Raw genomic sequence first — 12,335 nt, forward strand, 5'->3', positions numbered from 1 at the left:
CTTTATATGCCAACTTAAGAAAAAACTCTAGGGGTGCCTGAGTGGCTCAGTCACTTAAGCATCCAACTTCAGCTTAGGTCATGAGCTCTCCATCTGTGGGTGCTGGGCGCTGACAGCTCGGAGCCCGGATGGAGCCTGCTTCGGAGTCTGTGTCTGCCTCTGCCCCTCCCCGACTCGTGCTCTGTCTCTGTCTCTCTCTCTCTCTCTCTCTCAAAAATAAAACATTAAAACAACAACAACAACAACTCTAACTTTTAAAAGGATGCATTTCTTTAAATCATCTCCAGCATGCTGAGTGAGGTCTAGGTTGGGAGGTAAGGCTGACGGGGAGAGAGAATGAACCAAACATTACCTATGCGGTCATTTGTCCGAATCTACACCAAAAAGGCGGTCTACTTTGGCTGTCAACCTCAGGCTATCTTGCGTACATGAGGTCCAAGTCGATTCCTTTCTCCCTGACAAAGTGCAGGAGATTTGACTCTTTTAAGCCCATGGGCAGGTCTTATAAAACAAAACAACTACAACTTTTAGCCTTCCTAATGGGAAGAAAAGGTTCTCGAATGGAGCCCCAGTATGTTAAGAGTTGAAAAAGATCTTATGCTTACTCCACTCCAACCTCATCATCAGGAAAGCAACACCCAGGATAGGTTAATAAAATGAATACCCAAAGTCAGACCAACTTTCAGACTAATTTCCTTAAACTATACACCTTCTTTTCTCAGAGTGTGAGATAAAACCATATAATTTTTTCCCAAAAGTTATTTTTGAAAAACAAACAAACAAGGATACTTTCACCCGACCCCAGGACACATCAGCCAAACTCAAGAACCATAATGTAGCACCCATTCAGGACGAAGACACCACCATACAAGCTCTCAAGATATAAGAATGGGAAAAAGACAGAACTCCTAAGGAATGTATTTCTCATCATTGACAAAATAAAAAACCAAACTGGTTCTGTGCATAAAATTTCATTCTTTGGACTACGTGACAGGAGTGAACGGACTGTAAAAATCAAAGTAATTATTGAATAGGCAATGAAAACAAGTACAGATCATACTATCGCTATATTCAAAAACATGCCTCATATTTGAAAAGAAAGCCCAAATATTCTAACATGTTGTTAACGGAGGGTATATGAAAAGATTCATTCTCTACTTTTTACCAAATGTATGAGTCGGTAGGAATAGCAAAAAATACAAAACTCTTCCTGCTTGAAAAGAATGCAGGGGAAAAAAAAACAAAGCTAAAAAGAAAAATCAACCAATTCAAATCATCTCAAACCTCAAAGTTCTACAAGACTTTTCACTCCTTATTTAAATGGTCTAAAGCAAAATTATTTCAAATTGTGCTCAGTCTTCAACTGAATGCTTTCATATAACTGGAAATGACACTAATTTCATTTGGGAAAGTATATGCCAAAAGTTCTGAATTTTGGGGTTTTTTTGCCAAAATACTGATATTTACAAACTTACAAAATGTGTACAACCTACAAACAGACTTTTCCACTCCTTTTCTAATAGCACCTCGAGTCTCCAAACTCAGAAGCTCCCGGACTTGTACCCGAACAAGATACTTTATCTTTAAACACATTTTACAATGTATTAAGGCAATCTCAAATGTAAAAATACAACAGGGAAACAACTGTTTCAGCAAGAACCTGGCTTTCTTGGAAGGTTATGCTTTGTTTCATTAAACATACTAAAAGGTACACCAGGCGTATGTTACACACGAGGTATACAACAAAACCATTCTACCTCCAAATCAAAGTGTAACACTTCAGTAATCCCATAACTGTCATCATGTTGGATTCTAAAGTGCGGTATCACTCAACCTAGAGGAGTTGCTATTTCATAGTTAGCCAAATATCCTAACGTTTTTTAATCCAAATATCACTAAAATCTATTCTTTCCAGATCTCTGAGCTTCAAATTTATCAAAATTTCCCAAAGCCTAGAGTTGAAGTCTCCTACAAATCAAAACACAACCAGTCACCACAGACTTAGGTTGTAAATACCTAATATGTCTAAAGAATCCACATGGTCAAATTTTTTGTTTTAATTATACTATCTTTAGAAAACCAAAGGTAAGTATAAAAAAGGGTTTGCCCCAGAAGCACAGGGACAGGAGGCCAGATTCAAAGGCCCTCATTACCAGGGCTGCACCAGATGCCTGGGATTAAAGAGGTGGAGTGGGTTTTAGAAGGTGGGATTCTTTTTTTTTTTTTTTAAAGGCTTCATTTTCCCAGACATTTTGGTAACTTCTCTTTTTCAAAATGTCAGGCATCTTTTTTAAAGGAAAAAGCTTTTCTCCTGAGCGGCTTCAAGATCTCCTGACTTTCACAGTACAACAATTAAACCCGTCTCCTGTCCAGATAAACTGAATTGTGTTCAACCCTGGCACGTAACAAAATCATTAAATCTAAGATGCCTCATTTGACAGATGTCTCATTAAGTTCATCTCAAAGTTGAGGTAAGAGATGCCTTTGAAAAGAAAGGGGAAAAAAAACACCTGTTAACTCTAAGAAAACTTGGGAGAGAGAACTGCTCTCTTAAAATCCACACAGAGCTTCACTCACGTGAAAGAGAAGATATTAATAGTATGTGGCACATCTAAAATCTGCTGCCATGGGAGAAATGCCTCCGCGTGTATGTGTGTTTAACGCATCCCTGGGGACCCAAACAGGATGGAAGGCTGAAGAATCAGGGCATGCACCACCAGCTGCTTAACAAAATTCCACAAATTCAATTCAACAAATGTTTAAACTAAAATGCCAAGTATTACACCAGGCTTGGATCATAAAGAATGTCAATGACTGTTATGTTACCAATAAATCAAATGCAGGACTCTTAAAAAAAAAAAAAAAAGAGCAAGAAACCAAAACACTTTACACTTTAAAAAATAATGACCTTGAGGTAACCAATCATTTAAGGTGGTTGATTTAACAATCTTATAGCAACAAAAAGATACAACTTTTAACCCGGAAACCTTACAAACTAACTTACACACATCTCCTCTCCCTGCATTATTTCACCCAGCACAAAAGACACACATTTTAGAAGTTTCAGAAGCAACAATGAAATTCAGGGAGAAGAGCTTACTCTCTAGCTCTGTATAATGTATGAATGATAAAAATAATCATAACAATAGCATAGTAACACCAGAAAAGCACTATCACTAAAGTACCAGTAATTCTATTCTAAAAAGACTTAAGCAAACCTTTTATGATGTATATTTTCAATACTTTACAAGTAAGGCTATGTTTTAAAGGAACTGAATCGTCACACCTCCACCCTGAAAAGTTATCCACTTTTCAGATGAAGTGTTAATTTTCTAGACCCAATGAAGATTTACTGTTTAACAAATAAGGCATGGTCAGATAAAAAAAAATAAAGTCATTAAGTAAACTTCATTTCCTAGCAACTTAAATGCAAGTATCATTGTTTGCAACCAGAATATTGACAACACTTTAGTATAGTACTCTTTCTGTATTGCGTATTAATTTGCCAGTCTTGGTACTCAGGGTGTTCAAAGGCAGCATGATAAAAAAATAAGACCATCAATATTTCATAAGGAATACCACTTTGGACTAGAGGATAAAATCACCTCATTACCAACAAAAATAGCATATTTTCTGCATGCTTCTAACCAACTGAAAAATTCAAGTGTAAATGAAATTCAGCATCGATTCATGGAAAGTGATATGAATTGCAAAACAGAATAGCCCAGCTCTCTACATACTCAGCTCTGCCAAGGACTGAAAAACCACAAGCAAGAGGCAAACCTCTCTGTGCACGTTTCTCTCTCTGAAAAGAGGATTGACATCGACTCCTCCCTAATAATGTTTTTGAAAGGACAAATAAGATAATTTATGTGAAAGCCCTTTAAAATTTGTGAAGATGATAAAACCCAACATATTAATAGATGTTCTCAAACCACAGTTACGAAGGAAAAGATAGCATGCAGTTTGTACCAAAAACAACAAATATAAAATGTAAATCTAAAACAACAAAATTAAAGTTAAACCCTTTGTTCTTAAAATTGAAAGGACTGTTCAAGCACACATTGGTGTCACATGTTCATAGCACGTTACTCAATACTGCTGTAATTATAGTAATAAGAGCCTGCTGGTCAATATTACAGCTTAATGCTGAACCACCCCTTCTCAGTTTCCATGCAGGAAACCATGTAAGGTTTGATCATTCCCAAAAGAGAAAAAGAGAAGAAATATGAGGGGTTAGGAGATTGTTCTCCTGAGCAATCCCAAAAGTCCCATAAAAACATCTTGTCCAAGATTTCACTAGGCACAGTGGGTGTGCTCTCCATTCTGCCAACACCCTTTCCCACTATTACAATTGGAACTGAAATAGCTAAACCACTAAATCTAAAAGGTGGCAGAACAGAGTCAAAAAATATATAGTTTAACACTGCCCTTGGCCAATCACTCAGACTCCCTGGGGAGTCCAAAACACAAAGCTCATTAATGTTTTGAAGTCCATAACTTACGTCAAGCCACATAAATTTTTAAACTTTTTAACCTAAAATTACTCTCTTCCAAGGAAAATTTAAGATAGTTAACTTTAAGAGGAAATTAAATGTTAACATACTTAAAATACTTAAGACCAGTAACTTCATATACAGCCACTTAAATTTTGTCATATTTTAAGTCAGCAGCTTAAAGAATGCTTGAAAGATACAATTTTCAAACTAAGTTTTCATTAACAACTCTGTAATTAGATAGCACCTTTCGTCCAACACCTTATACCTCATTAAAGACTTCCATTTTACTTTACCCAAATAAGTATTAAATATTCAAAGCAACTGCGAATGCCTTTCAAAGACTTTTAAGAATAACTTGAGTCAAGTTATAAATACTAAAATTCCATTGAAAGGTGACCTTCAAAAGAATGAAAGTTCTCGGTTGAACAAGAACTTCTCAAAAAAAAAAAAAGTAGCTAACTAGATAGCAGATAATGAGTTCAATTTAAATACAGGACAGTATTCAAAATGCTTCAAAGGCAACTTCCTAATCTATCCTTAACTCCAACTACACACCTAAACAAAAAGACACACAGCAAGAAATTTAAAAGTCATACCTAGAATTATAAAAACAAATGTGGCATGCGACACCTTTATCTAAAATAAACTTTAATTCTCTTTTTCCTAAGGATAAGAAATACTACCAAAATGTAACACATTCTCGTTGGGTGTCCTACTACATTCATTCGACTGCCAGGGTAATTTCTAGGAATCTCCTCCAGCGAGGCACAAACCCTCATTTGCCTGTGAAGTCCTGACGGTGTTCCCATAATAAGTAAGACCACCTTATAACAAGGCCCTTTTGTTCATCAATAACTAAGCTTCCTTGCAAAAGTTCAAGTACCATCAGCGCAATTTAGTTCTGTGGCAAATGCATATCAACAGAGACATTTTATGTATTGCCTAGGATTTAAAATAGGCTCAACTCTGTGTAAAAAACAAACAACCAGACACCTCTATAACAAGCATCTTGCTTCTGGGACACCTGTACACTGGCTTCACATTCAAGGGCAGGTTGGATACCGCGTGTGACGCCCCCGTTTTATTAGCCATTTTGACAAGCACATACACAGAAGTATATATGTACTTATGTTGTGCACACAGAAATGAAGCAAGTTAAGAAACAACTGCTGCTTTTCATAAACAAAAAAGATCAAAATGCCCACACCAGAAATTTGACTTAACCAGAAGGAAAATGTGTCACTTTTAGATTGATAAGCTTAAAAAAAAACAAAAACCACTGTATATCAGTCACTTAGAATATTTTAGACACACTTGAAGAGGTAATTGAGGGAATCAAAGATTTAAATTTCATGACTAGGACACCCAAAACCTTTCCCATAGACATTTATCATGATCAACACAAGGACAAGAGACGCAGAGCTTTTTATGTATAAAATGTTCAATACTGTTTATTCTACATATCCCCTCCTCTCTATATACTTCATTCCACGTAATTGGTTTGGTGATAAGGGCATTTATCATTCTCATGTTAGCATTCTCATTCCAAGTGTGATTACCATTTAATGCTTTTGTAAAAATAACAGTATCTTACAAAACACATGAGCTCCAGGAGATAAGGATGCACTTGCTGTTCCTACATTAAAAAAAAAAAAAAAAAAAAAATCACTGATTTTCTAGGCCATAAACTTTTAAAGCCATGTCTTTCAGTTGAGATGTTATCTTCAGATACCACAAATGCTATGATATCATGATATGGTTTTCTTTAGAAGACAAAAATCCATCAGAAATCCACTTGAGTTATATGAAAACTTCAGTGAAACTTAAAAAGACACCTCACCCGGAATGCTCCTGGTCTTGCATATTTCAGTGTGGGAGTAAAGATTTATTCATTGACTCAACTGCCACTAAGACACCAGTTGGACCAAAAAACATTAAATGAGAAAGAATGGGAACAGATTAATCAAGTTACAAATAGGGTTACTTTTCCACCAGCACCTATACACTAGAATTGCAAAGCTGGGGAAGAGTTAAGTCTTCTAATTCTATTATGCTAACTTTATTTTAAATAAAATTTCTCATCACTAAGAACATAATTGGAAAGGAAGAGAAAGAAAACATGCAAAGATGCAAACAAATATAAACCTCAAATATAACACCCAGGATGTATAGCTCCCTAGTTTGGTATCTGCCAAGTCTTTAATCAAAAGAGAAACATTAGTCACCCCTAGTAAGAATTAGATCTAACACGTCAGTCGTATCTCCAAAAGCTGGAAAAAAATAAAGAGAAAAGTAAAGAAGTTTTAAGCTGGAACTGAAAAAAAAAAAAAGGAAAGAAAAAGAATCAATGAATGAGGAAGATTTTAGATCACATCTCAAGATATGGTAACCACTTCAAATATTATTGTGATCCCTGCGGCCACACAGTCATGGTCAGATCTAGCTAGAAAGGCTGTAAGTCAGAAATGAGAAAAAGAAACGATACATCACTTTTGATGGGAGACTCAAACTTGCAGGTGAAACCGAAATAAAGCAAAAAAAAGCTCTGGGGAAAAAGTCTCACGAAGAGGGGTCCTATCTGCCAGCGAGGACTAAGTGGGCAAATAAGCATGACAGCATGACAGCTGAACCGGATGACGAGAAAGGAGCTCCTGGGAGTTATGCGAGAATGGCAAACGGGGACAACTGCACAAAGAGTGACCTAGAGCATTTCTGTTGCTCAGGTCCCCCCCCCCTCCGTCGGTATTGTGTGCACGAGACCGTTTACCTGCAATCCCAAACCGCCTCCAACCCAACGTGCCCAGGAGGGGAGGCCTGAAGGAAGCGCCCTCCCTGTTAACATGAAGTCCTATCGCCGTTCTCAGAAGTACCTGCCACCCGTACTTCCTGGTGGCTGTGCCACCTTTTCCACATCGCTTCCCAACCTCTGAGCCCTCAAGACTGACGGCAAGTCTCGGGTATTAAAACTGCTCGATATACTACTACACAGATGGTCCGTGAAAGCTGTAAAGAAGCAACAAAGACTCCCGAGGACCCGCGTTTACTCCTGGTTGGCACTCAACTCCTCGGGATCTGGAAGTGTTTACAGCCCGCACGTCAAAACACAGGTGATTCCCTTACCTGCATAGAAGCGGATGAGGCAGCCAATCTCCGAGTCCATGCCTTCCTCCTGCACCCTCCACAACTCCCCAAATCCCAGTTGGAAGAGGTAGTCATTTTGGATCTGCAATGGCTTCTCGTCCGCCTCCAGGCGCCGGGTGGTCTCTCCGTGGAGCTGCACGTACAGGGTGGGCGGCGGAGGCGCTTTCTCCGGGGCCGCCCCGTTCCCACCCGGGGTCGACTGGGGGCGGCCGAGGGCGGAGGCTGCAGCCGCCTTTTCCTCCCTCGGCCGGTCCCGGGCGGCCCCTCCCGGGCCATCGGCCGCCCTCGGCGCTTTCGGCTGCAGCGGAGGCGGAGAGGCCGTCGGGGAAGGCGGCCGGCCGCCCGCTCCGGGCCGGGCCGGCGCAGAGCGGCCGGGCAGGCGGGGCTGGCCCGGAGCCCCCGACGGGGCCGGATCAGCCTCGAGCTCCTCGGACGACGACGACGAGCCGCTGCCGCTGCTGTAGGGGTCCAGCCGGTCGGACACGCTCTCGGCGCTGGGGCTCAGGCTGAAGCTTTCCGTGTCGGAGGTCGGGCCCGCGGCTGCGCCGTCCAGGGACTGCGGGGCGCCCGGCTCCCCCGGGCTGGAGTCAGACGGCGCGGGGCTGGCGCGGGAGGAACGGCGTGCCCACCCGCCCGGGCCGCCCCGCAGCTGCAGGTCCGCGGGAGGCGCGCGCGGCGGGCCCCCGACGGCAGCCAGCCCGCTCCTCCCCGGCGGCGGCCCAAAGTCCCGGGGTTCGGCAGGCGCGAGCCGGGGGCCGACGTCGGGGAGCCGCTCCGCGCCGGCCGCGGGTCCGGGCCCCTTGCCTAGCACCTTCACCACGCCGCCGCCTTTGTGGCCCACCTGCAGCAGGCGGGCGGCCACCTCGCCGGCCGTGGTGTCCAGCGTGCAGAGCACCGGGCGCAGGTAGGTCGAGGCCAGGTGGCGGTCGAAGACATGCACGCAGCCCCGCTGGAGCTGGTGCCTCACCCAGTCCCGGTCCGACGGCTGCAGCTGCAGCATCTGCCGGTGCTTCAGGAGCAGCGTCTTCCTGTCCAGGCTCCGGGTGCACAGGGACGCCGAGGCCGAACAGGAGGCAGAGAGGCCGGCGGCGCCGGGGCAGTGCGAGGCGGCAGCGGCCGCCGACGACGGCGACGAGGAGGACGACGAGGCGGCGGCGGCCGCGGACAGATTCCTCTTCAGCCGCCCTCTCCTCAGCAGGAGGGAGTTGGCGCCGCTGCCGGCCCCGGGCACCAGGGCAGCCCCGCCGGCGGTGGGCTGGGGCGCGCCGCGCCGCCGCCGGCGACCCGTGCCTCCCGCCCGGCCCGGCGGTGGCCCCGGCTGCGCCTCGCCGGGGGCCTCTTCCCGCGCCCCGCCGGTCGGGGCTGCCGAGGTCTGCGCGGGCTCCGGGCTCCGGCCGCCCCCGGCCGCTGCCGCCAGAGCCGCCAAAGCCGCCGCCGCCGCGGGAGCCGGAGCTCGGTCCTCCCTGCTGGTCTCTGGGAGTCGCTGCGCCGTAGCCGCGGCGGCGGGCTCCATTGCAGTGGGGCTTCGCGCTTCCCCCCCAGCTCCGGAGGCAGCGGGAGGAGAGGGAGGCGATGAGGCGAAGGTGGGAGACGGCGGCGCGGGGAGAAGGGAGAAGCCAATGGCGTTCCGCGCGGCCGTTCCAGGGGATTATGTGGCAATTCGGAGCATTCCGTCGGTGTCTCGGTGTTCCATTCCGCGCGCCCGCCCGCCTAGCCGCCACCGCCCCCCCACACACGCCCTCCCCGCCCGGGTCGCGGGCTCTGGAGCGCAGGCCCCGCCCGCTCCCCCCACTTTGCCGGGGCGAACCAGCCGCGTAGCTGGGCTCATTGAATATTAATCACGCGCCGGGAGCGGGAAGGCGGGCGGCGGGCAGGGCGGGAGCTCCACGAGGGCCTCATGAATATGCATCATTAGCATGACGGCATTCCTGGGAGAAGTGGAGAGAGCTGGAGGACGGCGGAGGGGCGGGGCTTCAGGGTAAACAAACGTGACGCGTGCGTACGGGGGCGGGGCGGGGGCGGGGGCAGTATCCCGGGAGGTGCCTGCGATGCCTGGGAGAGGGGCCGGCTGGGGAGAGAGAGAGAGAGAGAGAGAGAGAGAGAGAGGAGACACTCACACACAGACGCGCGCTGCACTTTGGGAGTTGTAGTTCTAGTGCTGGAACGAACATGCCGAAGGAAACAGGGCGAACCACAGGCCCCAGAGTTCCTTATTTTATGCCCCTCCTTCAGCCAGCCGCCGGCTATGGGCAGTGGGTATTGTGCCCTCTGCTGTTAAACTCTGTGCCCGGGAATGTTCTTGTTCATTAATTTGTGCCCAACCCGCCCATTCCCGCTCCCCAGAAGACTTTCGTTTTCCCTGCTAATTTAAAGTGAGGGCTTTGAGGGACGCTAACCGGTACGAAGGTCCCAGTTCCTTGGTTCTCACCTCCACCCATTGTATGAGATGCAAAAACACGCCCACAGCACCACAGGATAACTGGCCATAAAAGTGGCCAACCTCACTTTCCCCACTTTTTCAAGTCCAGGGGAAGACAAAGTCCAATGGGCAATTGTTGAATACGCGTTTTCGAAATCGTGCAACCTGGAGCCTATCCTCTTCCACAGCCATATGCGGGAAGGAAAAGGCAAAGGGCTGCTGTCTTGTTTTTTCCCATTGACCTTAAAGTTTGAAGTAACTTAACGACAACGCAAAGCAGTGGAAAGTAGAAGACATGGACTGGAGACGTGGGATATGAGATCGGTCCTGTGTGTTCCCTCTTACGTCTTACGTTGGTTTTTCTTAAAACATTAAGAAAAAAAAACCGTTTTCTGCTCCTACAATGTTTAGTTGTGGTCTGAAAAGTTTCATTTTCTCATCGATTTAAACAATATTGTAGGCTAGACTAGAACAGGTTGCTATTCAAAAGAATTTAGTAAACATTTGTAATTGAATTACCATTCCCCCAGATTTATTTTTATAAATTTTCACATGTGAGACTTGTCAGCTGCCTCTATCCAGGGCCTCCCTTAACTTCAATAAGGTTAGTAAACCTGGAGGGACATTACGGGATGGGGGCAAACAAGCAAGGAGAGAAAAGAGAGAGATCAGGGGCACCTGTCTGGGTCAGTCAAGGGAGCATGAGACTCTTGATCTCTGGGCTGTGAGTTTGAGCCCCATCTTGGGTATAGAGATTATTTAAAAATTTAAAAAAAAAAATCTTTTAAAAAAATCAGCTGGAACTTGTTGCTGAAATAATAGAAATTGGTAAGGGCAAGTAAAGCCATACTTAGGTTATCTACACTGTTTCACTGAAGAGGAATGGAGGAAGCTACCAGGATGAAAATAAATATTTCTCTTGATGCTGGAAAGTCTTGAGAATGACTTTCTATATCTTTCTTTTGAAGTCTTACCCCTTGGCCTCATGAAACTAATTTTTATTGCATTTCATTTCAATCAACAGAACCAAGTTCCATGTTTTTAAAAATAGGGGGAATGCACATTCTCCCAAAAGAGATAAGATAGTCATGTCAATTAATTTAATAAAAACTATAAACATATGATATATTAGTCACTGTTAAGCAACCAAAAAAATCAGACACTGCCCTTGCCTTCACAGAGCATATAGATTACAAAGAAAGTCAACAAGTGAGAGTGATCTAGAAAAGGGAAAAATACAAGGTGCCATGGGAAAAGACAAAAAATACAACAAGGGGAACTGACCTTGTCCAGGAAGTCAGACAAAGAGACTACCATTGGATGAATTTTTTTGTAACGAAACTGGGTACTTGCTGAAGGATCTGTCTCTGAAAGAAAGCAAAGAGGCAGAAAAAAGGTAATGATACTGAAGATAAATTTCAACTACACTAATCCATATGTTGCCTTGAGTAGCTCCTAACACAAACTGTTCTAGAAATGAAAAGAATGGTATTTTAATTTATCTTTTATTTAATATGATTAAAAAACAAAAGGCATGTTAAATTTCAATGCTAAAACATAGACTGTTTACACAGTCTTCAGTCTTTATATTCATTAGTTCCTTAGCGGATCTCCTACAAACCTGTTTAATTTTTGCTACTGAAGAAATGTATATTAACTCCCATATAGCTAGCTGCTTTCTAGAGGTATATTTGTTTAGCTAGTATAACAAACTCAGGAAACATTTATTCTAATCATAAATACAGTCACTATTAGCCTAACGTCCATTTGCACCCTAAGAAATTGTAGTACTGTACTTAATCTAGCTCTGGTTCCTGTCATTCAGCTTTATGCAATCACTGCCTTTTTATCCTCTAGGAATTTTGTTTAATCTTTGAAGGTATTTATAACCAAAACACCTCCTTTTCAAGGGGCAAAATTTTAAAGAAAAGGCATAGCTCAGAGAATTTAGTGTCCAAAGTACTGGAGGTGGGAGGGGTTGGGAGTCATCATACACTCCTGCCCTACAGCTGTGAGGAATTACCGATTTGGGAAGAGGAGGGAAATAATGAATAAGGTTAATGTTAAAGTATCTCAGCATAAAGAAAAAAGGATATACATTCCAGCCTACAAAACAAAACAAAAAATCCTGTGTTGGGGGATAGGGCAGGGAAGAGAAAGAAGGTAGAATATAATTCTTACATAGATAAACGATTTCCTGCATAGTGTCTATTGTCTGAAAGATGCCATATTCCATTGTACCCAGCATAATAAAAATCAGAGGTGAGGGAAGAACA

At 44.2% G+C, this 12,335-nt stretch overlaps 1 protein-coding gene across 1 annotated transcript in view; it reads right to left on the reverse strand.

Moving 5' to 3' along the window:
• PHLPP1 (PH domain and leucine rich repeat protein phosphatase 1) overlaps nucleotides 1-9,359 on the reverse strand; it is a 215,108-nt gene extending 205,749 nt beyond the window's left edge. Inside the window, exon 1 of the mRNA XM_030336622.1 lies at nucleotides 7,620-9,359. Within this exon, the coding sequence (XP_030192482.1) occupies nucleotides 7,620-9,153 (1,534 nt within the window). The 5' untranslated portion in view covers nucleotides 9,154-9,359. The remainder of the gene's footprint in view (nucleotides 1-7,619) is intronic.
• Between the last annotated feature and the right edge of the window lie 2,976 nt (nucleotides 9,360-12,335).

The sequence above is a fragment of the Lynx canadensis genome, chromosome D3 (genome assembly GCF_007474595.2).
Source record: "Lynx canadensis isolate LIC74 chromosome D3, mLynCan4.pri.v2, whole genome shotgun sequence".
Classification (NCBI taxonomy): domain Eukaryota; kingdom Metazoa; phylum Chordata; class Mammalia; order Carnivora; family Felidae; genus Lynx; species Lynx canadensis.